Below are 27,536 nucleotides of genomic sequence, written 5' to 3'. Positions count from 1 at the left end.
TTGGTTAGGGGAAATCTTTTTTTTTAAACTGTGATGAAATAAATAAATGTGAATTTGTTATTGTTGCATTAACTCTCTTCAAATTTTTTGTTTGTGAATAAAAAACGAAAGTGTGCAGGCGAATGGCATGGGTCAAGTGTGGAGCTGGGTAAGGAATCAATTAATATTAAAAGACTTAAACAAACTTGTCACACGAGGCAACTTTTACAGGCAACTTGTAGGCAACCAACTGCAGTGCATGCTACAGGACCACTTCGGTAGCACATGAGTAATCTTTTTAAACAATGTCTTACGATCCACAAGAGGAATAGGTGAACATTCAAATGTGAATGCCCTTTCTTCTTGGAGATTGCCTGGAACTGGTTGCCAGTAAATTGCCTCGTGTGACATGACCCTAAGTGTATAAGGCCGCCATAAGGCTATATAACTTAAGGCCGTATCCGAATTGGCAGCTACGGCTACGGCTACGGCTACGGCTGGATCGCCGCGTCATTATGCGTTGAAGTATAGGACGCCCTTAGCAACTTCCCTGGCACCGGTCGTAGCCACAGCCGTAGCCACCAATTCAGATACGACCTTACAATGTACAGCACAGAGGAAGAGTCATATATAGTGTAAAGCAAGTGTGAAGGAGATAAACACAATCAACAAAATTGGCAAAAATAAATGTTATGTTTATTCACAGGTTAAAGGGAAGGTACACGTTTGGTAATTACTCATAACAAAAATTAACTTAAAAACAGACTTGGTAACGAGCATTGGAGAGCTGTCGATAGTACAGTCATTTGACCAGTTCGGGATCATTGACCGGTTCGGGATCACTTCAACTTTGCAATAACCAAATAATTATATCACTTCTCATTATTACCAATTTCTGTTGATAAAGGTGAAGATTAACACCCATTAAACCAACAAACCTAAAAATAAGGTGCCAAATATCATTAGCAAATAAATTATTACCGTTTTCCTGAAGGTTATCTGCGAAATTGATCATTTTTTCGTTTAAAAATGTTGGTTGAAAAACACTGTAAAATTCTTACCTTTAGAATTGGAGTGCCGGGGCAAAAAATATTTATGTAAAATGATAAGAATGTGTATAAAAACATTCCTGTTAATACTGTGCAGTCATTTTGTTTTTTTGAGGAGACGAAGTTACCAAAATCTTCTTTGTGGGGGCAATTTACCCTTGACCAGTTCGGGATCACTCAACACCTCATTGCGTCAAATGGTGCCGCAATAACTTACTAAGTAAGGTAAAATCATACTACTGCAGTAGAAAGTTTATTTAGCTGCTTTTGAGAAACATTACTTCAACAAATTCTTGTAGAATTCTTTTTTTTTTTAGAAAATTAAACTTGGAGGGGTCAATAATGCTTTTTAGGTTCGCTTCACTTTTTCACTTGCCTTTGCTGTTGTTTTGTGGTTTTGTCGCTGGGATTTTGCGCTGCTATTGAAGACACTTGCATGACATTCGCTAAAGAAAAGGAAGTCCAAGTCCATGCCAACACACCCCTGAGGTTTCGTGTCCTTGAGAGGCAGTTTTACGAATGGGAGTATGGGTTTGCAATAAAGGGCACTCTTCTGATTCAGAATAGATTCAACTGATCCTGAACTGGTCAAACAGGTGACGATACTTTTCTCAAAGCCTCTTCAAAAGAACTAATCTTTTTTTGTCAGTGAATACTTGGTGAGTTTTATGACATGTTTAGGTAAACTGATAAACTTTTTTGTTTAAGATATCAAAGAGATTGCAATAAAAAACAATTTGAATTCAAAAAGTGATCCAGACCTGGTCAAACGACTGTATAAACCATGGGAAACGACTCCCTCTGAAGTAACCTAGTTTTTGAGAAAGAGGTAATTTCTCACTAAAATAATAAAAGACTTCTAGCTATAGAAGTCTTTCATTCTTATCTGAAAGCACACAAATTCGTCCAACAAGGGTGTTTTTTCTTTCATCATTTTCTCGCAACTTCGATGACCAATTGAGCCCAAATTTACACAGGGTTGTTATTTTATGGTTATGATGGGATACACCAAGTGAGAAGACTGGTCTTTGACAATTACCAAACCTGTACCTTCCCTTTAAATTGTTCGCTACATTCTTACTGTATACGTCATACAAAACAGTTGACATCTACAAAATAAATCGTCATACTAATCCAATGGGATTACCTTTTAACTTGACATTTAATTTAAATTACATTTTATTTATAACTTCATAGACATATATTCCTTTATGATAAATTCTGAAGATTGAAGTAAACTGAAGGAGTAACAATGAATGAATTGTTTTTACAAAGCAGAATTACTACAGTATGGATGTTTCTTCTGGGTATATTTCCATAGTGTATTTCCTTGCATTTTTTGTGTGAGGTATTACTATTTTATGGTTCAGCGCATTTGAACAAATTTATATTGTATTTTGTGCTATATAAATGAATTTATTAATTATATTTTAAAAGCTGTGGCTTGGAGATGCCTGATAAGCAGACAACCAGAACATTGACACAGTGACGCTTTGATAAGTTCAACTAGTCTGATAAATTATGCATTTAAAGCCAATATACACTTATCGGTACAGACAAAAATAGTTAAAAGTTCACAGATTTACAAATAAGTTACAGGGTTTACAGAAGTTAATGGTGAAAGACTTATCTTGAAATATTATTCCATGAAATGCTTTACTTTTTGAGAAAACGTTAAAACAATATAAATTCTCGATAGCTAGGGATTTATTTTAAACACATGTCATGACACGGTGAAACGTGTGGGGAAACAAGGGTGGGTTTTCCCGTTATTTTCGCCCGTCTCCGATGACCGACTGAGCCTAAATTTTCACAGGTTTGTTATTTTATATATAAGTTGTGGTACACGAAGTGTGGGCCTTGGACAACACTGTTTAAAAGGCATGCAACAGAATACCTGATTATGATTAAGAATTTACCCCAAGTAATTTTGAACCTAAATAATGCAACACTATGACGAATATCAATGTTTGGTTTGAAAACTGCCCAGAAGTGCAGTGTGACGAGATGTTTATGTAGGCTACTAAGCGTTGAGATTGTTTTTCTGGTTCAAAAACGTCATCACATACTAATAATTTAATATGATACACGATTCCATTACACAATTACATTTTAATTGAACTGTGAAATTAACCCATACAGCTATTACATATAGCTCTTTGAATTAACCATATCCAATTGGATTTATAACCAATATCTGGTCTTCAGAATCATTCAGTTTATTTTCATGCTGCCACAAATGGCCCGCAGAAAATCTTTAAAAACACCCAAACTTTAACAGGTAAGTTTTGTTGTACATAATCTATATTTATAAGAGTTTTAACCAGTCGAATGGTTCCAAAAAATAAAGGAATACTTTTCTTTTAAAGAATAACCAATTGTATAGCCTAACAAAAACAAACAAGAAAAGTTTGAGCAATATATATGAATAAAGTATAATTAATTATATTAATTATTGACAGTTAGCATCTCCCTCTGTACATATGCCCACATTCTCCAGCATACACGCCTCACCCTGTAAACATAAAAAAAAACGCGGTTAGTAAAATAAAATCAGTTTTCATGACCCGAAATTTGAATCTGTGAATAATTCTGATAGGGATTATTCTGTCTGCATAGACACATAAAATAGTACGCATCGGATTATCGGCGATATCTAAAAAAATAAATCGACCACCTTTTGAAATTATTTTTTTTACAAGTTTTATTGTATACATCTACAAGTATATATGGAATTAAAACAAGCGACAAGTTCCAAAAAACAAAGATATACATCGCCGTAGCATATCTTTTGCCGTTAATTACTGCGTATTTTGCCATCAGAGGGGTCACACATTATAACCGTGATCTTTTTCCATCAAAATATTATTTAAATATTGTTTATTGTGATTTTACTTACTACTTTGTTCAGCCAATCGTTCCGACGAAACTGGTACGAAGCAACATTGACGTCGAAGATTGCAATTTCATTTAATTCTTCCTCTGTCGCATTGAATTTAGCTGAAGAAAGAAACATATCACATGAGACTGATCAACTGGTAACCGATAAATCAATTTGGTGGTTTAATTTCCGATGTAACCTCTTCAAACTTTCTCTTCATAATTAGCTTCTTGTTAGGTAAATATTACCCATTCTTCTCATTCACACATTTTTCTTTCTTCATGCTTGCTTTGTTTAATTTGTGTTGTATTCAAAGAGACTTCAGGGTGCAGCACTTAAAATAGTGTACTCCGGTCAATACAGGCCCTTTTCGAAACCACGGCTTCTGCTTTGGATTCGGCTTGCGGCCCCTAGCGCGTATACCTGAAGCACGCGCAATTGTCAAAACACCGGCGGAGCCAAGCAAACCCAGCATAGCCAAAGCCGAATCAAAAGCCAAATCCAGTCGTTTCGAAAACGGCCATAATCGGGACCTAAACGTAGCTTTATACGCAGTCTGGGTTATAAGATGACAGATTAACTTTAGGTTAAAGGGGGTTTGGGCTGCCTTTAGGTAAGCTGACATTTGGGATAGGGCTAATAATTTGGGTCCAGGAAGTTTTGGGTTCTAATTATCTAGCCAGCCCACAGGCTAAAACTGTGCGATGCAAGGGGTTTGGGCTAAAGGTAAGTTAGCTGACATCTAGGCACAGGCTAACTTATTGCTTCACCCAGGCTTAGTCCACATTCAATGCCCTTTTGATTAAGCCGATTGCAGAAATGTTTCTATTTTCTTTTATTTCTGACACTGGACACTATTGGTAATTGTCAAAGACTAGTCTTCACAGTTGGTGTATCTCAACATATGCATAAAATAAAAAACCTGTGAAAATTTTAGCTAAATCGGTCGTCGAAGTTGCGAGATATTAATTCGTGGAAAATTACTTCTTTCTAGAAAACTACGTCACTTCAGAGGGAGCTGTTTCTCACAATGTTTTATACTATCAACCTATCCCCATTACTCTTAATCAAGAAAGGTTTTATGATAATAATTATTTTGAGTAATTACCAATAGTGTCCACTGCCTTTAAGGCACAACGTCACATATTTATTATTATATCTTACCTGATGCATCTATAGCCACTGCGAAGCTTCTTGTTTCAACAACACCATTATCAAGCGCGACACTGATGGAGTACTTCATCGCTTCATTTGAAGCTGAGGCATCGATGGTTACGAACAGAAACTCGGTTCCGTCAGCGGAAACTGACTTGGACAAGTTTGTGTATAGCTGCACGGTTGAACAACTCTCGCAGTCCAAACCGACGAATCGTAGGTTTCTCCCTGCTTCGGCGGTGAGGAACGCGCGAACAGGCTGGTTGGTAATATTAGTTGCACGGGTAAGATCTGATGGTGCCTGTCGAATTGTGATCGTTTCTGAAAGTGGCAACATACATACAAGACACTGGACACTGTTGGTAATTGTCAAAGACCAGTCTTATCACTTGGTGTATCAATACATATGCATAAAAATACAAACCTGTGAAAAGTAAAGCTCAATCGGTCATCGAAGTTGCGAGATAATAATAAAAGAAAAAACACCCTTGTCACTCAAAGTTGTGTGCTTTCACATGCTTGATTTCAAGACCGCAATTTCTAAATCTGACGTCTCGAAATCAAATTCGTGCAAAATTACTTCTTTCTCGAAAACTACGTTACTTCAGAGGGAGCCGTTTCTCGCATTTTTTTCATACCAATCAACAGCTCCACATTACTCGTTACCAAGTATAATTTTGTTATGCTAATAATTATTTTGATATAAACCACAAGGGAAACTGACTAATTAAGAAATCATTTTTGGGGCTGAACAAAGAATTGATAAGAGTGGGATTCGAACCAACGACCTCTGGATTAACGTGCCGGCGCTCTACCAACTGAGCTATCTAGCCCTATATTGACGGTGTCCCTATTTTGTCAATATCTTTGTTCGGGGGTGCCAGTCAGAAGCCATACAACCGTTAACTGCCATGAAGCCAGGGATCACACCCAAATTACGACACAACCTGGGAAGCGGCAGCCAGGGGATCACCTTAAGGGGATGCGACTTTTTGTTTCAGATATCAATAAACCGCAAGGGAAACTGACTGGGTAAATTATGAAATGGTTTTGGGGTTGAACAAAGAATTGACTAGAGTCAATGTTGGTATGGTATTTGCTTATTGTTGTTCTTCTGTTTAACAGCCTTCAAAATACTTTCTTGATGAAAAAATCGGATAGTTGTGCGAGAAAATTCGGGATCTTTTGCAGGTAATTCTGGATCTGAACACCGGTATCTGGTGTTTTTCAGAGCCTCTAAAGTATAAACGTCAGATGTAAGAACAAGTTAAAACACTCCCTTTTGCGAGATCAGTTTCTCAAACCAAGATGCTCATCATTAATTGGCTGAGAAAGAGCCAACAAATAATTGGACTTACCAAACATGGTTTCCCCAGAGCAACTTGACAAATCTTGCTGCCTGTATAAAGGTAACAAGTATTACATCATATATTAATTAGTACTTCGTGGAGAAGCGAGAATTCTATTCAGTCTGTCAACACTTTGGATAACAATCTTAAAGCAACGCTCATGAAAAGTGAAGAGTATAGTAATAGCAACAATGAACATTTACAGAAATGCACAACGTTACGGTATAATGACGATGATGTAAGTATTCTCTCTCGAGGGGGTGAAGGAAAGGGCGGGCATGTTGTTTAAACCCTGAGGCCACTTAGACATGGTGGCAGTTGCTCACTGCAGTTGCTTTGGGTCGATAGCCCTAATGATTTTTAGTGTAGCTCTCACCTTGCAGTGGCCGTTCGACTGTATTATTGTGCGCTTTCTTATTTCAAAGACACTGGGCACTATTGGTAATTGTCAAACACCAGTCTTCCAACTTGGTGAATCTCAACATGCACAAAGTAACAAACCTGTGAAAATTTGAGCTCAATCGGTCATCGAAACTGCGAGATAATAATGACAGAAAAAACACCCCTGTCACACGAAGTTGTGTGCTTGATTTCGAGATCTCAGATCTAATTCTGAGGTCTCGAAATCAAATTCGTGGAAAATTACTTCTTTCTCGAAAGCTACGTTACTTCAGAGAGAGCCGTTTCTCACAGAGTGTTATACTATATCAACAGCTCTCCATTACTCGTTATCATGTAAGGTTTTATGCTAATAATTATTTTGAGTAATTACCAATAGTGTCCACTGCCTTTCAAAGGTCATCACAATACTAACCTAAAAAAAAAAAAATTAAAACCAGTAATAGTATACAAATAATGAATGTTTATGAGTGCAATGGTGCGAATATGTTCATGGGACGAAAAAGCACGGTGAGTGACCCAGCGTGCAATGGTACTTTTATTTGCTATCACGTGACGGACAATCCTCCAATCAAATGGCAAGGATCTGCTTGGGTGTTAACCAATAATGGATATCTTACCAGTCACCCGTCACTATCGACTTGCAGTATGGATCTCCGGCATCAGACAGATTTCTGAGAATGTAGTCACAGCAATGCATGAAGGGTATTTTGTAGACCCTGGAGTCAGTCCCGACAAACACGGCTTGTTCCGTGTCACTCTTTACCATTGTGAGGACAGGCTAAATTTGGTTTGAGAAAAGAGGATGAAAGAGAGAGACACAAACCACTACAGCGTTTTGTAACCGTTTGTTATAAAATGCATATTGGTTAGAAAGATAATTTAAAAGCAGAATACAATGATCCACACAAATTTGCCTCGAATTTGCGTGGTTTTCCTTTTACTTTGTGAACTAACACCGTCGGCCATTTATTGGAGCAAAAAGTTTGACTCCCATAAATGGCCGACCATGTTAGTAGACGAGGTAAAAGGAAAACCACGCAATTTCGAGTGATACTTGTGTGGATCATTATATTCTACTTTTAAAATATCTTTCTAATTATATGCATTTTATATAAAACGGTTAGAAACGCTTTTCAAAGACCAACTCGACCGATCTAAGGCAACGTGTTCCTTTAAGGCTAGTCCTAAGACGAGTAACTCGTCCTAAATTGAGTTAAGACTAGTCCTAACTCTTTGTGAAATCCGTCGGAACAACAAAGTCATTTGTCTTATTGATAGTATTTTTTTTGAAAACCAGTACAGGGTGTCATGGCTGACTGGTTTTAGAACACTTATGTGTCAGGTTCTTCTGGTAGTTAAGTAATTGGTTTTTATAGGGTTCAAATCCCGGTCATAACAGCACTTACTCAAAGTTCAAAGGTAAGCATGAATTTTCAATAAGCAATATTTTATTTCTCACCTTGACTCCATCGGTGTTTAAACTGATCTCTTCGACAACCAAAGCTTCGGACCGATCTTCATTCAGATATGCCTTCAGCACAGTTCCGTTCTCTACATAATTAACGTGAAAAGGGGAGCTCTGTTAGGTCTCCGTATTTCGAGCAGCGCACTCTACTTGCCTTCGATGAAAAACAAACTATGCAAAAACAATATTACATTTTCATCAAATTAAGCGGCCTGAGTGAAATCAACAATTAGTTCAATTTTCGAAGGGAGTCAAGCGTATACTTTTTTTCATTTGCAACAATTGAAATAACAATTGGTTATTTAATGGTGGGTTGGGTGAGGGGGGGGGGGGCTTCTTCATACTAAATAATACCACTATGACACTTATGGTTTGCTATTTTCATCGTGGTCACGACACTTGTATTCTTAAAGAAAGATGCTTCACTATGATGGCTTCTTTTCCCACAGGGGTAAATTGATAACTATGTTTGAAAGAGCCTTGCAGCATAGGGGCTGTATACTCCCTAGGGAGCCGAGAAAGATCGCCGGAATGGTATTGGCTCAATGACAATGACCAAACACATTGATACGTTATTGTAAAATGCACTATTATAAGAACGACTTGTTCATCTTCTTCTACTTCTTCTTTTTCTTCTTTTATCATAATAGCTTTTTCAAATTACCTGTTCCAATATAAAATACATCTATCGAGTCGGTACAAATCGAGTTGTCAACAACGATCTGAGAGAAGCGTTCTTCTGTCGAGATGAGAAGGGGGTTACTCATCGCCGATCCCTTGCTCTCATAGTGAAGTTTATTCTTGGCCACTTCGTCCAATAATAAAGTGAATGTCATTATCTGTATGAGCTCCTCTGGTGAATACGTTGTAGTGTCCACCGATGGACACTGTAGAGAGTAAAAGTGAAAGGTAGTGGACACTACTGGTAATTACTCAAAATAATGATTTGCATGAAACCTTACTTGTTGACGAGTAATGGGGAGAGAAACGGCTCCCTCTGAAGTAACGTAGTTTTCGAGAAAGAAATAATTTTCCACGAATTTGATTTCGACACCTCAGATTTAGAATTTGAGGTCTCGAAATCAACCATCTAAAAGCACACAACTTCGTGTGTCAAGGGTGTTTTGGTATTTACTCAAAATAATGATTTGCATGAAACCTTACTTGTTGACGAGTAATGGGGAGAGAAACGGCTCCCTCTGAAGTAACGTAGTTTTCGAGAGAGAAGTAATTTTCCACGAATTTGATTTCGAGACCTGAGATTTAGAATTTGAGGTCACGAAATCAAGCATCTGAAAGCACACAACTTCGCTTCCAGGACCGATTGAGCTACAATTTTCACAGGTTTGTTATTTTTGTGCATATGTTGAGATACACCAAGGGAGAAAACTGGTCTTTGACAATTACCAATAGTGTCCAGTGTCTTTGACATTAAAATTATAGTTTCAGGGCAGTGATATTATCATGGGGTCACAAAACTCAAGAACAAGCTAGACAATCATACAGTTTTTGTAACAAGGTGTCATGAGTGATGTCATCAAATTATGATTAAACGAAATTACGACATCATTGATTTTACCTTATCATTCGAGTAGGGTTCAGGAGTTTTTTTTTCCCCAATATAAAACTGGTTTGAACAGGTTTTCAATAGCCAATCAGGTCACACTATGTTAAGTCTTTCTAATTTTATTTTATTTTTATTTTAAATTTTCGGAGGTAATTCTTTGTTGGCAAGGGCCGTCCAGGGTAAGGCAAAAGTATTAAAAACTGTCATCAAAGCGATGTGCCCTCCAAGACCCCTCCAACCAAAAACATACATGTTAAAAAAAAAAAAAAACAAAAAAAAAAAACATGAGTTTAAAAATATATAGATAATAACATACCAAAGTACAAAACACGACATTAAATTAAAATCATGATATCGAGCTGGCACAAACATTATGGCAAGATAATGACGTATAGAGGATACGAATTCAAGGTGTGGTTCATGAGTTATCTTTTTGTTTCTCAATAATTAAAGTTTCGTCTTCCGGCTCGAACCAGAAGACATGCAAAAACAATAGGCTTATCGGCTGTTGGTCGAACACCTAACAAGCCCGACTGCCTTGTGTTTTGCAATTGATTAACAATACCTCACTGTGTGGCAGGAAAATAAATTGTTTTTAAATGCTGATTTTTGGTCTGATAATTACATTTTTAACTCTGTTTAGTAACGAAGAAAGACAAACAAGATAAATTTCTCAGTATTTATTCAAATGAAAGCAGTATTTTGTGAACAGTTTCTATAAACTGGTTAAAACGCCTTACGTGTTGCTCTCTTGACGTAAAAGGTTCATCTGACACTGGCACTGGAGCCCATAGGTTTCCAAAATTCCCACCTCTCGGAGCTCGGTACTGACTGCTGAAGAAAAGTTCGTCTAATTCGTCGAGACGATATGCGCACAGGGCAGAGCTGTCTACTCCACTGTGCAGGAAAATAATAATAATATCAAGTAATAAGCCACAAGGGACATTGTAAATCGTTTTCGGTTGGACAAGGTGCTCTACGAAACTGTACTATCGGAGCGCGAGCGCCTAGCTGCACAATCAGTCGGAGTTCGTAAAGTCTAAATTTTGCTTGGTTGCCCTCTATTTTGTATAGTAGAAGTGCCGGCTTTAAACGGCCGTGTAAAGCCTGGTTCATACTTCCTGCGAATGCGAATGCGAAGCGAATATTGACGTCACAAATTCGAACAATTCGCAGCAGTTGGATAGTTGAACTCTGCTCTACTCCCTTGCGAATAATCGCTGCGAAAGGAGGGTGTGACATCAAATTTACGTCAAATTCGCTTCGCATTCGCAGGAAGTATGAACCGGGCTTAAGAACTCGTCGCTACCCTTTTATTCCCTTATTCAACTTGCGGGTACAACATTGGGTAAATCTCTTTTGTGGCAGTATAAATACTCTGCCCGTCGTCAGGAGAATTCTCCCGAAGACGAGCAATGAATACTGTTTGAAACGTCGAGACCAAACCGGCTCTTTTCAGAGCCAACACTCCCACCAAAGAGATTTACACATGGTTATAACCGCAAATTTACTATTTATTTATTGTAGGTTCTTCCTATTTATCCACACCAACTTTATTTTTTATTTATTTATTTATTTATTTATTTTTTTTTTTTGGGGGGGGGGGACTTTGAATTCTTGTATAGCGACTATAAAGAAACACTATCAATATTCATACCTTTTGGACTAAACTCCTTTATCCTTTTGCCGAAAAAGGACATGGGCGGGTCTGGGTTTTGTGTTTTTCTTTTATTCGCTTACCGTTCAGCTGTGAAAATGGCATATACCACGTTTGCATCAGTATTTGACTGGTATACATCCTCTGCAATTTGGAGAACATCAAATAAGGGAATATTGTTATCGACCTGGTTCAGCATTTCAGTACGAAGTGTTGAAATTGCGGTACTTATTCATAAAACAAAGAAGGCACACAGTCCCAGTACCAGAGAAATATGTAACTTATACCACGTAATATAAGTTTAATGTGCAAAAAAAATTGTGAACATTATTTTCAATTTAACCAATGCTGTGGACGCTCTTTGAGGGCAAAGTATACCACCTGGTTTTGGAACAGTTTGATTGTTTTAAATATTATTGGCTTTTTTAAAAACATTCAATTCGGATTTGCATTGAGTTTCCAAAGATTTAGTTAAAAAAAAAACATGACAAATTACAGACAGAATAAAATACAATAAAATGTGAAAATGTATAAAATAAAACTAACGTGTGAAAATGTATTCATGGTCGCCTCTTTGAGATAGCCAAAAATCCAGAGCGATCAAGATCCTGGTTTCCAGGGGACCTGAACCCACTCCTGAGTCAGACTGACTCGGAACCAGTCAAAAATATGGAACTTTGAATCAGATTCTGCTTCAGTTTGACCAGATTCCGGGTCAGAACTGATTCGGATCTAGTGTCCCGTGGGGCCTGAACCAGTCCTGGGTCAATATAAACAGGAAGCTGTTTAAAAACAACCCCAAACTGTGTCAGACTTACGGAGAATATTTTTATCAAAATCCAAATTTTCAAACAGTTTCTGGATCACAGTCTGACCCAGAGATGGTTTTAGAGTGTTGATGAAAGTTAAAGGCCAGGTAAAAAATTACAAGTTGATCGTCCGGGTTTTTCCAAAAGAGGAGGATGATGGCCCTTTTTTCTTGCTCTTCTTTCAAAGGTGGCCGCCAAATAAAGACAGTGGACACTATTGGTATTTACTCAAAATAATTATTAGCATAAAACCTTACTTGGTAACGAGTAATGGGGAGATGTTGCACTGAAAACTTTCTCTTGTCAATTGACTAATAAAAATTAGTCATGCACACTGTCTTATTTTACTAATCAAAAGATAGTCATGCATAGGTAGTTTTGACTAATTATAATTAGTCATGCAAAAAGTGTCTTATTTGACTAATTATTAAATTAATTAGTAACGCACGAAAATTAATTGGTAATGCAAAAAAATTAATTAATATTGCACGAATATTAATCAGTCACGCGACTGTTAAAGTTAGTCAGGATTACAAATTAATTCCCCTCACATAAGTCAAAACTACCTAGGCATGACTCTTTTAACAAGTAAAATAAGACATTGTGCATGACTAAAATTATTGTTAGTCGTTTGGACATTAACACATTATGTGTGCACTGCAGACAAACGAAAGGCCTTTCGTACAAACATCATGCAGCTATAACACGACACATGCCTATTGTTTTTGTGATTGCGTCCGTACACGTACATTGTATACACGCAGCTAAACTAGCTCAACAAGCTTTTGTTACTCTTTCTTTTGCTGTCGTTTTATCTTTAAAATATTCAAACTATACACCACAATATTCTACATTAAATTCTTATTAGTATAAATTACAGGGTGAAATTCGGAGAAGTTTAAATTTATTTTACTTGATAAACGTCGCCAGTATGCTGCAATTGAAGACATTAAACGAAATACCCAACACTAACGTTTTGTCAAACAACACAAACTTTTCCACGGTGCAATGTTAAACACTACACATCATTGTTTATATCTTATTATAATGGAATTGCTATGATCGCAGGCTACAGACTCTATTCTTTACTGGCAAGTATCATATAATTATTCCAATGATTAATGCTCACCTTCACCAGTCAACTTGAGCTGTCATGCCCCATCTCAAAACAACAACGGGATATGACAATCGTCCGATTCTGTGCCACGCCCCCAAGAGGGCTTTTGGGAAACCCGGCACAATCAAAAGTCATCAAAAAATAAGTCAAAAGTCATATTGCCGCCCAAAAAAAATTGGCGGGATCGCGCGCTTAATTAGTCGTAACGCAAAAAGTTAGTCAGTTGGATTGTCATGAAAAATTATACTTCGTCATCTCTTGTTTCGTGACGATACTTATTTGTCAATTGACGAATTAGCCCGCCCTTCAAATTAGTCCATTATTCAAAGTAGTCTTTAACTTATATTAATTAGTCAAACACTTTAAACGATTCGTATTGCACTAATTGTAATTTGTCATTCCCTCAAAGGAAATCGTCAATTGACTAATCACTCGCATTACTAATCATTTTCGCCCAGTTTGACTAACTTTTCACTATGTTTGACTAAATAAAACTGTGGGTGTGGTAGTATAAAACATTGTGAGAAACGGCTCCCTCTGAAGTGGAGTAGTTTTCGAGAAAAAAAGTAATTTTCCACGAATTTGATTTCAAGACCTCAAGTTTAGAATTTGAGGTCCCGAAATCAAGCATCTGAAAGCACACAACTTCGTGTGACAAGGGTGTTTTTTCTTTCATAGTTATCTCGCAACTCCGACGACCAATCAAGCTCAAATTTTCACAGGTTTTTAATGTTATGCATATGTTGAGATACACCACGTGAGAAGACTGGTCTTTGACATCTACCAATAGTGTCCACTGGCTTTAAAAGATTAGCAATTTTAATGAGAAATGCACAAAAAGAAAAAAAAAGGATGCAGCCTCAAGAAAGGACGAGGGAGGGGACGATTCAATGGTGTTTTTATTTGGCCTTACTCATCAGATTATTTGACTTACGGATATCGTTGTAGTAAAACTCATAGGTGCCAGCTACAAAGCAAGTGAGGCGAGCCTTTCCAAACGTGACGAATTTATCCTCGAAGTTAGTGAAAGATATGCCTCCGGTTTCATTCTGAAGTCGAAGAAGGAAGAACCAACAATTATTAAGTTGGTTCCAGCTGGGCCCAATTTCTTACAATTGTATAAGCAGAAAATATTGCGTGACCATATTCTGCTAAGCCAAACTAATTAGGATACCAGTCAGAGATTGCACTTTGAGAGAATGGCACTTTGGCTGGTGACCATATTCTGTGCAGCTCTATGAAATTGGGCCCTGGTTTGAAGGAACAAATGTACCAGACATTGAAGGAACAAATGTACCAGACATTGAAGGAACAAATGTACCAGACATTGAAGGAACAAATGTACCAGACATTGAAGGAACAAATGTACCAGTCATTGAAGGAACAAATGTACCAGACATTGAAGGAACAAATGTACCAGACATTGAAGGAACAAATGTACCAGACATTGAAGGAACAAATGTACCAGACATTGAAGGAACAAATGTACCAGACATTGAAGGAACAAATGTACCAGACATTGAAGGAACAAATGTACCAGACATTGAAGGAACAAATGTACCAGACATTGAAGGAACAAATGTACCAGACATTGAAGGAACAAATGTACCAGACATTAAAGGAACAAATGTACCAGAAATAGAAGGAACAAATGTACCAGACATTGAAGGAACAAATGTACCAGACATTGAAGGAACAAATGTACCAGACATTGAAGGAACAAATGTACCAGACATTGAAGGAACAAACGTACCAGGAATTCCTGCCCCCACCCCCACCCCCAAAAATGAGATCTCCTGACGACACTGTATAGACCTTTCTTTTGTTGATCAACAAATCGCCTTGGTTGGTATGGTCGGCCGAATATTAGTATGTTTTAGTAATGTTTTAACAAAATGCAACATTTTCTGAAAATTGTCAATCAAACAAAATACCTCTCATAATTAGATTTTTTGTTTTAAACAAAATTAACAAATTTTGTTTTATTGTTACAAAAAAATAGCGTTATTTTCTTGATTTGCACTTATGGCTTTCCATAGTTTTCCAATCTGGGTTGGCAAAAACTCGGGCTGTGACGTTGCAAAAGAAAGGTCTATTATGCATAACATGCACTCTTGAAGATTAGTATAGATCTGTAGGTTAGAATCCCGGATTAGGATCCAGGCATAGGTTTTTCTGGTTTTTGGGCTGACATTTCTAAAAATGTCTTCTCTGCACACCCTGAAGGCTTCCGGGCAACAGTGCTTTGGCTGTTTTCGAAACCAAGGCTATATGGCTTGGGCTTGGGCTTAGACTACATCAGTTATTTAGAATTCGTGTGCGCGTTCCTTATGTGCCTTCAAACTTGAGGGCAAAACCAAAACCGTGGTTTCGAAACGTCATAGGATCACTTGTTATAGGGTTCCTTAACTGGTTTCATTACATTCAAGAACGATACCATTAATTAAAGAAACTCCACCTTTGGTGTTTACCTTGCAAATTCTTGCAACTCTTGAAAACACAATTCTGCCACCATTTATGTGCTCCACCGCATACTCACGAAAGAAAAAGTAAATTCTTCCATTGTAGTCAATCGGTTCGCCTACAAAATGTGGCTCTGGTGGAGAAAATAGTTATGTTCATTAAAGACACTTGACACCTTTGGTTATTGTCAAAGACCAGGGCCCAATTTCATAGAGCTGCTTAAGCAAAAATATTTGCTTAAGCAGAAACATCCTTGCTTAGTAAAATCAGATTACCGGCCAAGACTCCGCTCACTTGTTATGCTAAGTAAACAACAGCTAAATACCAGTCACAAGCAATGTATATATGTCATGAACTTTTGTCCAGTAACTTGTGTAAAATAAGCAAGCTTGTTTCGTGCTTAAGCAAATTTAATTTGCTTAAGTAGCTCTATGAAATTGGCCCCAGTCTTCTCACTTGGTGTATCTCAACATATGCTTAAAATAACAAACCTCTGAAAAATTGAACTAAGTTGGTCGGCGAAGTTGCGAGATAATAATGGAAGAAAAAACACCCTTGTCAAACGAAGTTGTATGCTTTCAGATGCTTGATTTCGGGATCTCAAAATCTAATTCTGAGGTATCGAAATCAAATTCAAATAATTTGAGTGAAAGTACACAGTAAGTTTTATGCCAACAATTATCTTGAGTAATTACCAATAGTGTCCAATGTCTTAAACTATACGTTTGGTAATAGAAATTTACTAGGTTAGAAGAACATCAGCCTTTGATTGTATAAAGCATTCTTTGAGAATCTTTTTAATTTGAAGTAATGTGGTTATAAAACAATATAACAGTTTTAATTTCCTCTAAATGTTTATCTGATTAGCGTTATTGATAGTACGTCTCTCAGTTTGTGTATTCCAACTGCTGTTTTTTTCTCGTCCTGTGTGCAACATTATCGCTCCGGATTGTCCGCAATGCTAATCTACTGTGGCATCACTCTTTTCTAATAGCAATGAAAACAAGATTTGCAGTTAAAATTTCTTTGAGAAATCAAGCCCTCAGACAGTTTTGCCTCAAAACGTCAAAACGTAGCTAAGCATACAAATTTCATGCTTACCAGCATAAGGCTACCTGCCAACAAATCATGTCATGCACAATTTATGACTGATAATACTTATTTTGCTTAGCAACAAGTTGTTAAGCATAATTTCCTGCTTAACAGCAGTTCTATGAAATTGGGCCCCTGGTCTAACAATAGCATAATTATACAGAAACTACATTTAGGTATCGGACAATTTTGGTGCAGCAGATTGTCAAACCATTTTACTCACCATCCAAATATGATCTGTCATTAGTGGAATCCAAGGTTTTCGAAATGGTGAAGTCCAGTCCGTTTTGGCCTACTTGGAAGAGTAGTTTTGCTAAGTGTGGTTCATTCACATCCAGATTGCTACCTGTATATACATGAAAATTAGATCCATCTTGGGGGGGGGGGGTAAAAAAAAAAAAAAAGCTATTTAAAAAAAGCTAATCAAATGAAAAAAATCCAAGTTAATCATTGTTTGTTATCGGTAAAAAAGGGATCCCTTTTTTAATCGAACGGAGAACGTATGGAGAAATTTTCCAAGCTGAAGATTTGACGTGACGGCCCAATTTCAAAGAGCTGCTTATAGAGAAAAATTATTGCTCAACAGTTTTCTGCTCAGTAAACATGTACAGGTTACCAGTCAAAATGGTGAACCATTTGAACGTTTGAATTCCATGTAAATGTATATATAAAAACACAAACCTAACCTGTGAAAATTTAATTTCACAAGGTCATAGCGTTTGGTAAATATTGCCGAAAATCTAGAGCGGTACTATCCATGCATGCATGAAGAATAGCCTCATCCCTAATAAAAATTACACAATATGAAAAACGTTTCCAAATGTTTTTGACAGAAAACCACATTTCTCGGGTTTCTTAGAAACCACATTTCTCCGACAGGAATTGTTCCTCAAAATGTAAAACATTAACAACATGCAGCTGCAGTGCTGCTCACAAATACGTTACTTTTTATGCTCATAACTTTTTGGAGTAATTAATATCCCTCCCTTTAAAGGCACCTTACAATAACAAAGGGTATTTTTTTCTTTAAATATTTTCGATAACTTCGATCACCATTTGAGCCCACATCTTTACAGATTTGTTATTTTATACATGGGATATACACCAAGTGAGAATACTGGACAATTACCCAAGGTGTCCAGTGCCTTCAAAGTTCAATACAATATTGATAGGTTAACCCCTTTATGGTTTACCTATGCCATCTACGAGTAGGCTGGTGTTTTGATCGGCGGTGAAACCTGTGATGAACACATCTGTTCTTTGGTTCGTCAGGCTTCCTGCATCTGACAACTTTATAAAGTTACAAACAAAAGTCGCAATTAATTGTGCACTCTGAAAACCCCCTGGTCAGAAATGACCCATTGACCCAGGTAACGGGTCCCCACACTCTAAAAACTAAGGAGTTGAATCCTACACTTGCATGAGTTCGGTGAGTGACTACACTTTGAAAGTGTTGGATCCAGCATTTTAAATTGTTGATCCAACGAAAAAAGGGTTAATTCAGCAATTTGAGTGTTAATACGTTACTCAAAATATGCCTTGGTATTGTTAGATCAGCTTTTGCGGTGGTAATTACGCAACATAATTGTTAGCATAAAACCTTACTTGGTAACGAGTAATGGGGAGAGGTTGGTAATATAAAACGCTGTGATAAACGGCTCCCTCTGAAGTAACGTAGTTTTCGAGAGAGAAGTAATTTTCCACGAGTTTGATTTCGAGACATCAGATTTAGAATTTGAGGTCTCGAAATCAAGCATCTGAAAGCACACAACTTTGTGTGGCAAGGGTGTTTTTTCTTTCATTATTATATCGCAACTTCCACGACCGATTGAGCTAAAAATTTCACAGGTTTGTTATTTTTGTGCATATGTTACAGTACGCCAAGTGAGAAAACTGGTCTTTGATAATTACCATTGGTGTCAAGAGTCTTTAAACGTTCAACTAGTAAAATTGTTGACTGAATATTTTAAAATGCTAGATTTAACAAACAAAACGCTGGATCCAGCACTTTCAAAGTGTAGTTACTCACCGAACTCATGCAAGTGCTGGACTCAACTAGTTAGTTTTTAGAGTGCAGGATAGTCATATCTCGAGTTATAACGAGTAACTCATTATAGGCTGAAGTTTTTAATATCTCCTAGGACTAGTCCTACCTATTTGTGAAATCGACCCCATGTAATTTGCTTTAAATCTGGATTTTCGACTAAGATTTTGGGTCACGACTCAGGATCAAAATATCATTTTAAATGGTACTCCCTCAGAGCAAATCTTTCAAAAGGTGAACGCGTTTTTGAGATATTGGTGAAAATCCGGAACAAATAATGTCCACGCTTGAAGATTAATCCCGAATAGGCTAAAGGGAAACACTCTTAGAAAAAAACACGAGTGAGTTTCAAGTTTGGGGGCAAGAAAATCTTTGTACACAACCACATTATTTATAGAAGTGAAATGTTTCTCAAAATGCATTATACTATCGAACGCTGCTGTCAGGCTTCTAACAAAAAGTTTCAATCGCCATAAATTAATTTGAAGAGTGACTTCCGAACGTATCCCTTCCATTTAAAACCACTAGGCTATAGTCTTTATACACAATTGTCATTTTCCAGAAATGTCTTTATTTATACACAATTGTCATTTTCCAGAAAAGTTTTTATACACAATTGTCATTTTCCTAGAACTGTCTTTATACACAAATTAATGTCATATTTCAGAAGCGTCAAAGCAGTGCCGTCTGCTGATGAAGTGAAGTAATTTACTTACATTTTGAGCCGAACGTATCACGCAATACGGTCTCCCGCTATTAGACACGGAGTGGGTTCCGCACTCCAACAGGTTAGCTCCGATTGGTTGAATAACTGTGACGTAATTATCAGCCTACAAATACACATATTTGAATGGTAGTTTAATATTTTGTATGAAATCAGTTCAGAGAATAACATTTCCCCCCTCGTTTTCCCTCCTCCCATTTGCTTCGCCGCATTAAAAAATTGAGATGAAAAACAAACAACAAACAGGGTTAAATAAAATAAAGATTTTATTACTATAGGTACTGTGCACCCTTTGAAAGTAATTTTGAAACAAAAAAAACCCCAAAAAACAACAGTATGACTAGGCAAAAACAAAAAATCCAGTTTAGCGTCCTACCCTTTTTTATAAAGGGAAGGAGGAGGTTTTTTCCCCCAAACTGATCGCACTGACATTATTTTTTTAAAGATAACCAGTCGGTCTAACTTTCAAAATGGTTACCATCTTTTTTTCGGTGTGCTTAAGTTTAAAGATACAATCTTGTTTATTTCGAAATTTATTTTTGCCTTCAGGGATGGTTGAAAATTTTTCCCTTTTTTCAGGCTACCTTTAAAGGCAGGGACGCTGAGCATGATTTAAAAAGAATTGCCAGTTTTGTTTTTGTTCTGCTATTTTCTTTTCAACAACCGGATGAACAAACAACAGTTAAAAAACATATTTTTAAAAGAAAAGCTTGACGCTTTTATATGATGTGTCGGAAATCAGACAAGTATGGCTTTGGCTCTGGCTTTTACAGCGATCCGGCCATATCCAAAGCAGATGCCGTCAGTTCAGACATCGTAGCCGTAGATTATTCTAGCAGTATCACTTGTAAAATTACCCACAACAATTCAAACATACTCACATTATTCGTCGAATCGGGAAAACCAGCCACAGCGTCATTCTGTAAGAGAACAAAAGTGGTGTCCCTTTAGCTACATTGTATTGATAGAGATGACCATCATGTGGGCGTAAGAAACTCTCAAAACTTCCCGGTCAGAATTTACGGGTCATGTATGGCCTGACCCATTTCTGGGTCAGTTTGACCCATTTCTGTGTCAGTATGTGTCAAAATCACCAAGCAATGAGTCAAAAAGACGCAGAGTTCAGAGACCACTTTTAGATCAACCCGACCCCAAAACAGCCCCAGGGACCCGACTATGGTATAATGCCAACGGTAAAATGAAAAGTAATTATCTGCAACCTACTTCACGAAAGGCCAGGATTAATCCCATTTCGAGTTGGGACGAACAACCCCCTCCTAACTTAGGACAGGTTTAAAGCGTATAACGTCTTTGAATACGGAATTTAAGTCGATCGAAGGCCTAAGATTAGTCCTAAGTTATGAAGAGTTTGGTGAAATTGACGGCTGGCCTGCTAAAGTTAAGAGGAGATAGCTAGTCATAAATATTGACATTACATTCTAAAGCTTTCCACATCAGAATTAACCTGGACTCGGGTCATGTAATAGCTTGACTAATGGCTTGACCCATTTATGAGTCAGTATGTCCCGAAATCCGTGTCAAAACAACACAGGAATGGGTCAAACTTTATACCAGGGTCCAGTTTCAAAAAGAAGGTAAGCACAACAATTACTAAGCAAAACAAAACCTCTGGCTTAGCAAATATATGTTACAAACCAAATGTGACACACTGTGTGAAAATGAGTCACATGTCGCCCAATGCAATATTAAGTTATGGACAGTTTAATGTCAAAAATGAAAAAAAAAAAAAAAAAAAAAACTTTAGTTGCATGGTTAACCTTAAAGGAACACATTGCCTTGGATCGGTCGAGTTGGTCTTTGAAAAGCGTTTGTATTAATTTGTTATAAAATGCATATGATTAGAAAGGTATTTTAAAAGTAGAATATAATGATCCACACAAGTATCACTCAAAACTGTACGGTTTTCTTTTTACGTCGCGAACTATCACGGTCGGCCATTTATGGGAGTCAAAATTTTGACTCCCATAAATGGCCGACCGTGTTATTGGACGAGGTAAAAAGAAAACCACGCAATTTCGAGGCATATTTGTGTAGATCATTATTTATACTTTTACAACATCTTTCCAACCATATGCACTTTATAACAAACGGTTACAAAACGCTTTTCAAAGACCAACTCGACCGGTCCAAGGCAACGTGTTCCTTTAAGAACACTTACTTTTAGGCAATAAAGCTATGAATACAACAATTTTGTGATCATACTTATGTCTAATTTGTATCCTTTTGCACACAATGGTAGTTTAAAATATCATTTTACTTGTACTTGGTTTTTCACAAAAAATGGTGTAGTGGCTAATTTCAAACGGGAGTAACTCAGCAACGCGATACACCCCAAAGCTTAGGCACCTACCAAATTACTGCTGCTGATGTGTTTTTTCCAGCCATGCATATAACTCAATTCCTGAAATTTCCTACATCTAACTCATTTTCACAGAGCGGGTCACAAATTACCATACATTTACCACTGGTGTGACTGGTACTCATTTAATGTATAAGAATAATTTTCTGCTGAACAGCTTTATGATATCAGGCTGACGCTTTCTGGGTCAGACAGGGTCAGGCCCCCTAAGACGTGAAATTCTGATTTGAGAGATTTTGATTTTTTTGGGGGGAAAGAAGGTTCAAATTTGTTTTGTTGGTCTTACAACAAGCGAGAGATCTTCCGTTGAGACTGAGAACAGCTGAGATCTACCGCCAACGAAAAGTTTCCCATCGTGCAAAGTTAGAGTGCGGTAAAAGTTGCCGTCAGTGGTTGACGATACATCGGTCATGGATGAACCGTTTATTTCTGTAAAAACAAAAGTCAACAAAAGTAATTATTGGGGTCGCTTATTCTCGAGATAATTATCTATGATATTTTCAATCTGAAAACTTGTATAAGTTGATCAAGAAGTTCACAAGTTTTAGAAGTCAATAATCATGTCTCTGCAGTTATTGAGTTCTAGGTTTCTTCGTAGATCAAGTTGGGCTCGAGTTCAAAAGACTAGGGTCATATGTCACACGAGGTAGCTTTTACGGGCAACTTGGAGGCAACCAACTGCAGTAGGCATACATACTATACCGGTCGGGAGTACTTTGGTTACTCGAACATTTTCTTACGAGAAATAATGTGAACGTTCAAAATTTGAATGGATTCTCTTCTTGGAGATTGCCTGAAACTAGTTGTCTTGGCTCGTGTGACATAGTGGGTGTGTTCGTTTAGCTTCCCTGGGTTGACCCCGTCGTGTGGCGTTTCCTCTTTCCAGGACGAACGTGTGCAGATAATAGACTGTGCAAGTCTCGCGCAGATTTGAACTTCCGGGACCATTGTGGTCCCAACCTTATGGAGTTTTACGTTGGGGAGATTTTGTTTCGTCCATTACTTTATTTTAATATAGTTTATGACCATAAAAATGACATATGTTGTTAAAAATGTAATACTAATTAACAACATATATAAAAGTAAAAATAAAGTCAACATAATAACGAAGAAAAACCGGTATTTAAACTTGACCTCAGGTCAGGTTACTTGTAAAAAATTAAGAATTTGTGCCCATCTCCGATCACGAAACTTACGCAGACGCTTGTTTTGGCCGCGCGGGGTGGAAAGCCTTTTCATTGGTCGCTTAGGCGTCGGCTTCCTCTTTAAAATGCGTCACGCGTTTATCTAACGCCCTTGCGACCATCGTGCGTCCGCGTATAAACCAGCTTTCAGTAGTTTCACATTCGGGCGTAGATTTACAAAAGGGGTTTCAAAACATTTAAGATCAAACAAACATCCTTGTCCCAGAGTTTTACTTTTGTCTATACATAGACTTTAACCGATAATTGGGTATTTGTTTAAAAAGCTAAAACTAATTTAAACAAGCTCTAATGGGTATTTTTGTTGTTCAGATTCGGCATTAAGAAAAAGTTATAGCAAAGATTTGACTCCTAAAAAAATAAAGTTCTTCAGTTGTCGTGTTTTCTCGCTCCGGTGCGCGCGAGACTTGCACAGTCTATTACCCAGGTACGTCCTGGGAAAAATATCGCCACACACACCGGGTAGCTAAACGAACGCACCCGCCATGATTCATCTGCTGAATATTGCCAGACTGAGTCGTATTGTGACGTCACACATGAAACTTAGTTCTTCGAGAATTCGAACCAATTATACAAAAGTGACTTACGTGCGATGTTGAAACTCAATGGATAAGGGTAGGCAACCGTTCGAAGGAGCAGCTCATTTTGCGATTGACAAACGCACAACAAGTTGATCAAGATAACCCAAAGCGTCAGCAGCCATCTTGATCTTGGTTGGCGTTGCCTCAACGATACTGTATCGACTTCATACATGACTGTGTCGGCTTGATACAATTAAAGATGCTATGTCAGATTTTTGGCCCCAAGGATTAAAAACTAGATTTTTTTTGAATGAATGGTATTTCAAAGAGTATCACCCGCTCTAACGAAAAAAAGTTAACTTTTACTTTTAATGGTCAGGACCCATGACCAAAATTTAAAAACGTTTCTTATAAAACACATAAGAATTGGTCACGTGTTATATTGTCGGGATCCCGACAAAAACTAATTTTGAGCACTTTATTTCACTTTTTCGAGCAATGGCTCAAATGAAAGCTTGTAACTTTCTCGACCCCGATCAAAATACCTATTGAATTTTAAATCAAAATTTTTGGGTCAAATCGGCCAAAAATCTTACATAGCACCTTTAACGAGCTGTTGAATGAAAACAATACAAAGGAAATAATGTTGTTTTGGGGATAGAAACCAAATGATTGCCTGTTGGCAACATAAGATTCTAGTAAAGATATTTTAAAGGGGAGGTATACGTTTCCAATCACTCCTAAAATGAATGGCGAAAACTCATTTGGTTAAGCCCTATAAATTTTTAGTAGAGATATCTCTTACAAAATCTTTATAATTATATAAGGCCTATGAAAAGCAGTGGACACTATTTGGTAATTGTCAAAGACTAGCCTTCACAGTTGGTGTATCTCAACATATGCATAAAATTACGAACCTGTGAAAATTTGAGCTCAACCGGTCGTCGAAGTTGAGAGATAATAATGAAAGAAAAACCACACTTGTCACACAAAGTTGTGTGTGTTTAGATGGTTGATTTCGAGACCTCAAGTTCTAAACTTAAAGGAACACGTTGCCTTGGATCGGTCGAGTTGGTGTTTGAAAAGCGTTTGTAACCGTTTTTTATAAAATGCATATGGGTAGAAAGATGTTGTAAAAGTAGAATACAATGATCCACACAAACATGCCTCGAAGTTGCGTGGTTTTCCTTTTACCTCGTCGACTAACACGTCGGCCATTTATGGGGGTCAAAATTTTGACTCCCATAAATGGCCGACCATGTTAGTTCGCACAGTAGAAGGAAAACCACGCAATTTCGAGGCAAACTTGTGTGGATCATTGTATTCTACTTTTAAAACATCTTTCCAACCATATGCATTTTACAAAAAACGGTTACAAACGCTTTTGTTTTGACCAACTCGTCCGATCCAAGGCAACGTGTTCCTTTAAGGTCTCAAAATCAAATTCATTGAAATTATTTTCTTTCTCGAAAACTATGGCACTTCAGAGGGAGCTTGTTCTCAAAGTGTTTTATACCATCAGCCTCTCCCGATTACTCGTCACCAAGAAAGGTTTTGTCATAATCATTATTTTGAGTCATTACCAATAGTGGCCACTGCCTTTAATAGAAATATCTCTAATTTTAGTGGATCTCAAATATTAATGTAAATGGCTAAAACCTATTGATACAAATATTTCTGTATACAAAATAGAGATATCTTTATCGATAATTTGTATGTTATTAACTGAGCTATTTTTTTGTGACTGAATATCAAGGTACATCAATATAAGCCAACGCCCAATCGCCTAATGTCAAAGAAACTATTATAGTCATGTTAAAAACAGCTATCGTTTTACACGCGGAAGTAGGATCACTCGTATGACAGTATAATACCACCATTAATACCCCATGGTAATACTAACCGTATCATAGAAAATACAACTTCCACTTAATATTGGAATAAATGACGAACTTACCCGTTGAAGGATGGTGTTTAAGTTCCAGTTTTTCGTGTATAAATTATGCCCTAAAGTGTGTAGTTTTCTTCATGTGTACACACGCAAGAGGACCCGTCTGAATTGAGAATGCGTGGTTTCAATTCCTGGTATACTGCGGTATTTTGCTGTGTTGTAATTCGTCTTTGGAACCAGAAGCATCCAAGCATGTTAAAGCTATTTAAGGGCACACGGTTCAGTGATTTTTCAAACCATTTAAGTTCAATTCCATTCAGTTCAGAGAATATATATTATTTCCATCAATCGCATTGACATCAAGGCGAAGTTTATCGGTTTTGGTAGGCCCTGTCTTTCGTGTATTTTAATCAGATTCTAAACAATGAATTATCCCAAAAACATCGTAACAAACAAATTATAAATCAGACGATAGGTCTACTAAAATTAAAACTAAAATTATAGTAACAACGCAAATGACAGAATAGGCAAAGGAATCTCATGGATTATATGTTACTTTTGTGGTCATTACAATGCCTTTAATTCCAAAATGGGGGTGAAGTAACAACACGATCAATGAAGCGCATCTATTTTTACCCAGCCAACACCCGTCATCATAAACCACTAACACCAAATGGCGTCATCCGTTGATATCCTGGGATGTATAAAGACCGCCGTATGCCAAACTCCCTATGAATCAGTGGGCTACTAAAGAGAATTGGTTTTCGAAACCGAGATTTCATTCACTCTTTAGTTTTTGATAAATACAAACAGCTGTAAAAATGCCATTATTTGGTGTTACGTTTTGTATATCTGTTTGCGCTAACACCATGCGTATACATATCTACTTGCTGGGTTGACTGTTTTCTTTTGAGAATTTCTCTTGCCTCGTAATGTTTAGTAACTTTCTCAAAATTGCGTGTATGTATGCCTACTGCACTTATCAATACTATGTACTATTTTTAATTCTAGCATTGTTTTTGTTGTAACCACAACAGAAAAAAACCTCATGAGTGAAAACGGGAATTCCCCTTGCGTTCTCGAGTTTCCTTAAGCAGATTTGAAGTCTTTGTTCGGTATGCGCAAATAGTGCCATCTTTTGTACAAAACTACTGACGCGTTTTGAGGCAGACACGCATGTATGGCGGGGTAAACAAGTACATGTATAGGCCTAACGGTATATGGGGTTAGGTGTTATGATGGAGTTTGGCACCACGTTCCAGTCACGAGAAAGATATTTGGCTGTAGGGATGATGTCGCATATATTGGGTGCGTTCGTTTAGCTTCCCCGGTCGACCCCGGTGTATGGCGGTTTTTCCCCCAGGACGAACGTGTGCAGATATAACCCACCTTCGTCCTGGAAAAAAACCCCGCCACACACCGGGGTCGACTCGGGGAAGCTAAACGAACGCACCAATTTTGTTCTTTGAAAACCATGGGACGAACAACAAGTAAGCAGCCATTTTGAAAATTAATGTGAACATTGCTTGTCAATCTACTTTTTTTTGACGAGGGCACGTCCATGCACCTGCAGTGCAGGGATTGAGGCAGACATAGGAAACGGGCAAAATAGGGCCCTCTTCTGGTCATCAACATGCAGAACAAAAACAAAAACAAAATTGACTTGAACAGGGTTTTCACCAACGATCTCCGGAATAATGTACCAGTGTCAGATGCAATTGTTTCCGCCATGCAATCGTGTCATGCAGTGTACATGACAGTACATTATGTGATATGTGCGCGCGTAAGC

General features: G+C 37.5%; 1 protein-coding gene across 3 annotated transcripts; it reads right to left on the bottom strand.

The window, feature by feature from the left end:
- Window positions 1–799: 799 nt before the first annotated feature.
- LOC139941379 (semaphorin-2A-like) lies at window positions 800–25,946 on the bottom strand. Of its 3 annotated transcripts, none has more exons than XM_071937843.1 (19): window positions 25,814–25,946; window positions 24,453–24,469; window positions 23,923–24,099; window positions 22,420–22,562; window positions 20,635–20,673; window positions 19,746–19,859; window positions 18,179–18,275; window positions 17,209–17,358; window positions 15,902–16,026; window positions 14,365–14,479; window positions 11,588–11,648; window positions 10,588–10,744; window positions 8,945–9,167; window positions 8,275–8,366; window positions 7,433–7,593; window positions 6,423–6,463; window positions 5,074–5,385; window positions 3,928–4,028; window positions 800–3,543 (listed from the first exon to the last, which is right to left on the bottom strand). In XM_071937843.1, exons 3-19 carry the CDS (start codon window positions 24,086–24,088, stop codon window positions 3,481–3,483), a joined length of 2,160 nt encoding a protein of 719 aa, XP_071793944.1. In that variant the 5' UTR covers window positions 24,089–24,099; window positions 24,453–24,469; window positions 25,814–25,946; the 3' UTR covers window positions 800–3,480. The 3 variants fall into 3 exon arrangements, with proteins under 3 accessions (XP_071793944.1, XP_071793945.1, XP_071793943.1); XM_071937844.1 differs by having other exon boundaries at window positions 23,923–24,090; window positions 25,814–25,821; XM_071937842.1 differs by lacking the exon at window positions 24,453–24,469.
- Between the last annotated feature and the right edge of the window lie 1,590 nt (window positions 25,947–27,536).

This window comes from Asterias amurensis, chromosome 9, assembly GCF_032118995.1.
Source record: "Asterias amurensis chromosome 9, ASM3211899v1".
Classification (NCBI taxonomy): Eukaryota; Metazoa; Echinodermata; class Asteroidea; order Forcipulatida; family Asteriidae; genus Asterias; species Asterias amurensis.
This window is presented reverse-complemented; position numbering and strand designations above follow the sequence as displayed.

What these genes read in the sequence shown, in the direction of transcription:
- LOC139941379 (XM_071937843.1), bottom strand. Translation starts at nt 24,088, where the DNA reads ATGTATGAAGTCGATACAGTATCGTTGAGGCAACGCCAACCAAGATCA. An exon ending in GAGTTGCAAGAATTTGCAAG is followed by an intron (nt 14,480 to 15,901) that starts GTAAACACCAAA and finishes CTTCGACTTCAG; the next exon opens with AATGAAACCGGAGGCATATC. An exon ending in ACGATTGGCTGAACAAAGTA is followed by an intron (nt 3,544 to 3,927) that starts GTAAGTAAAATC and finishes TTATGTTTACAG; the next exon opens with GGTGAGGCGTGTATGCTGGA.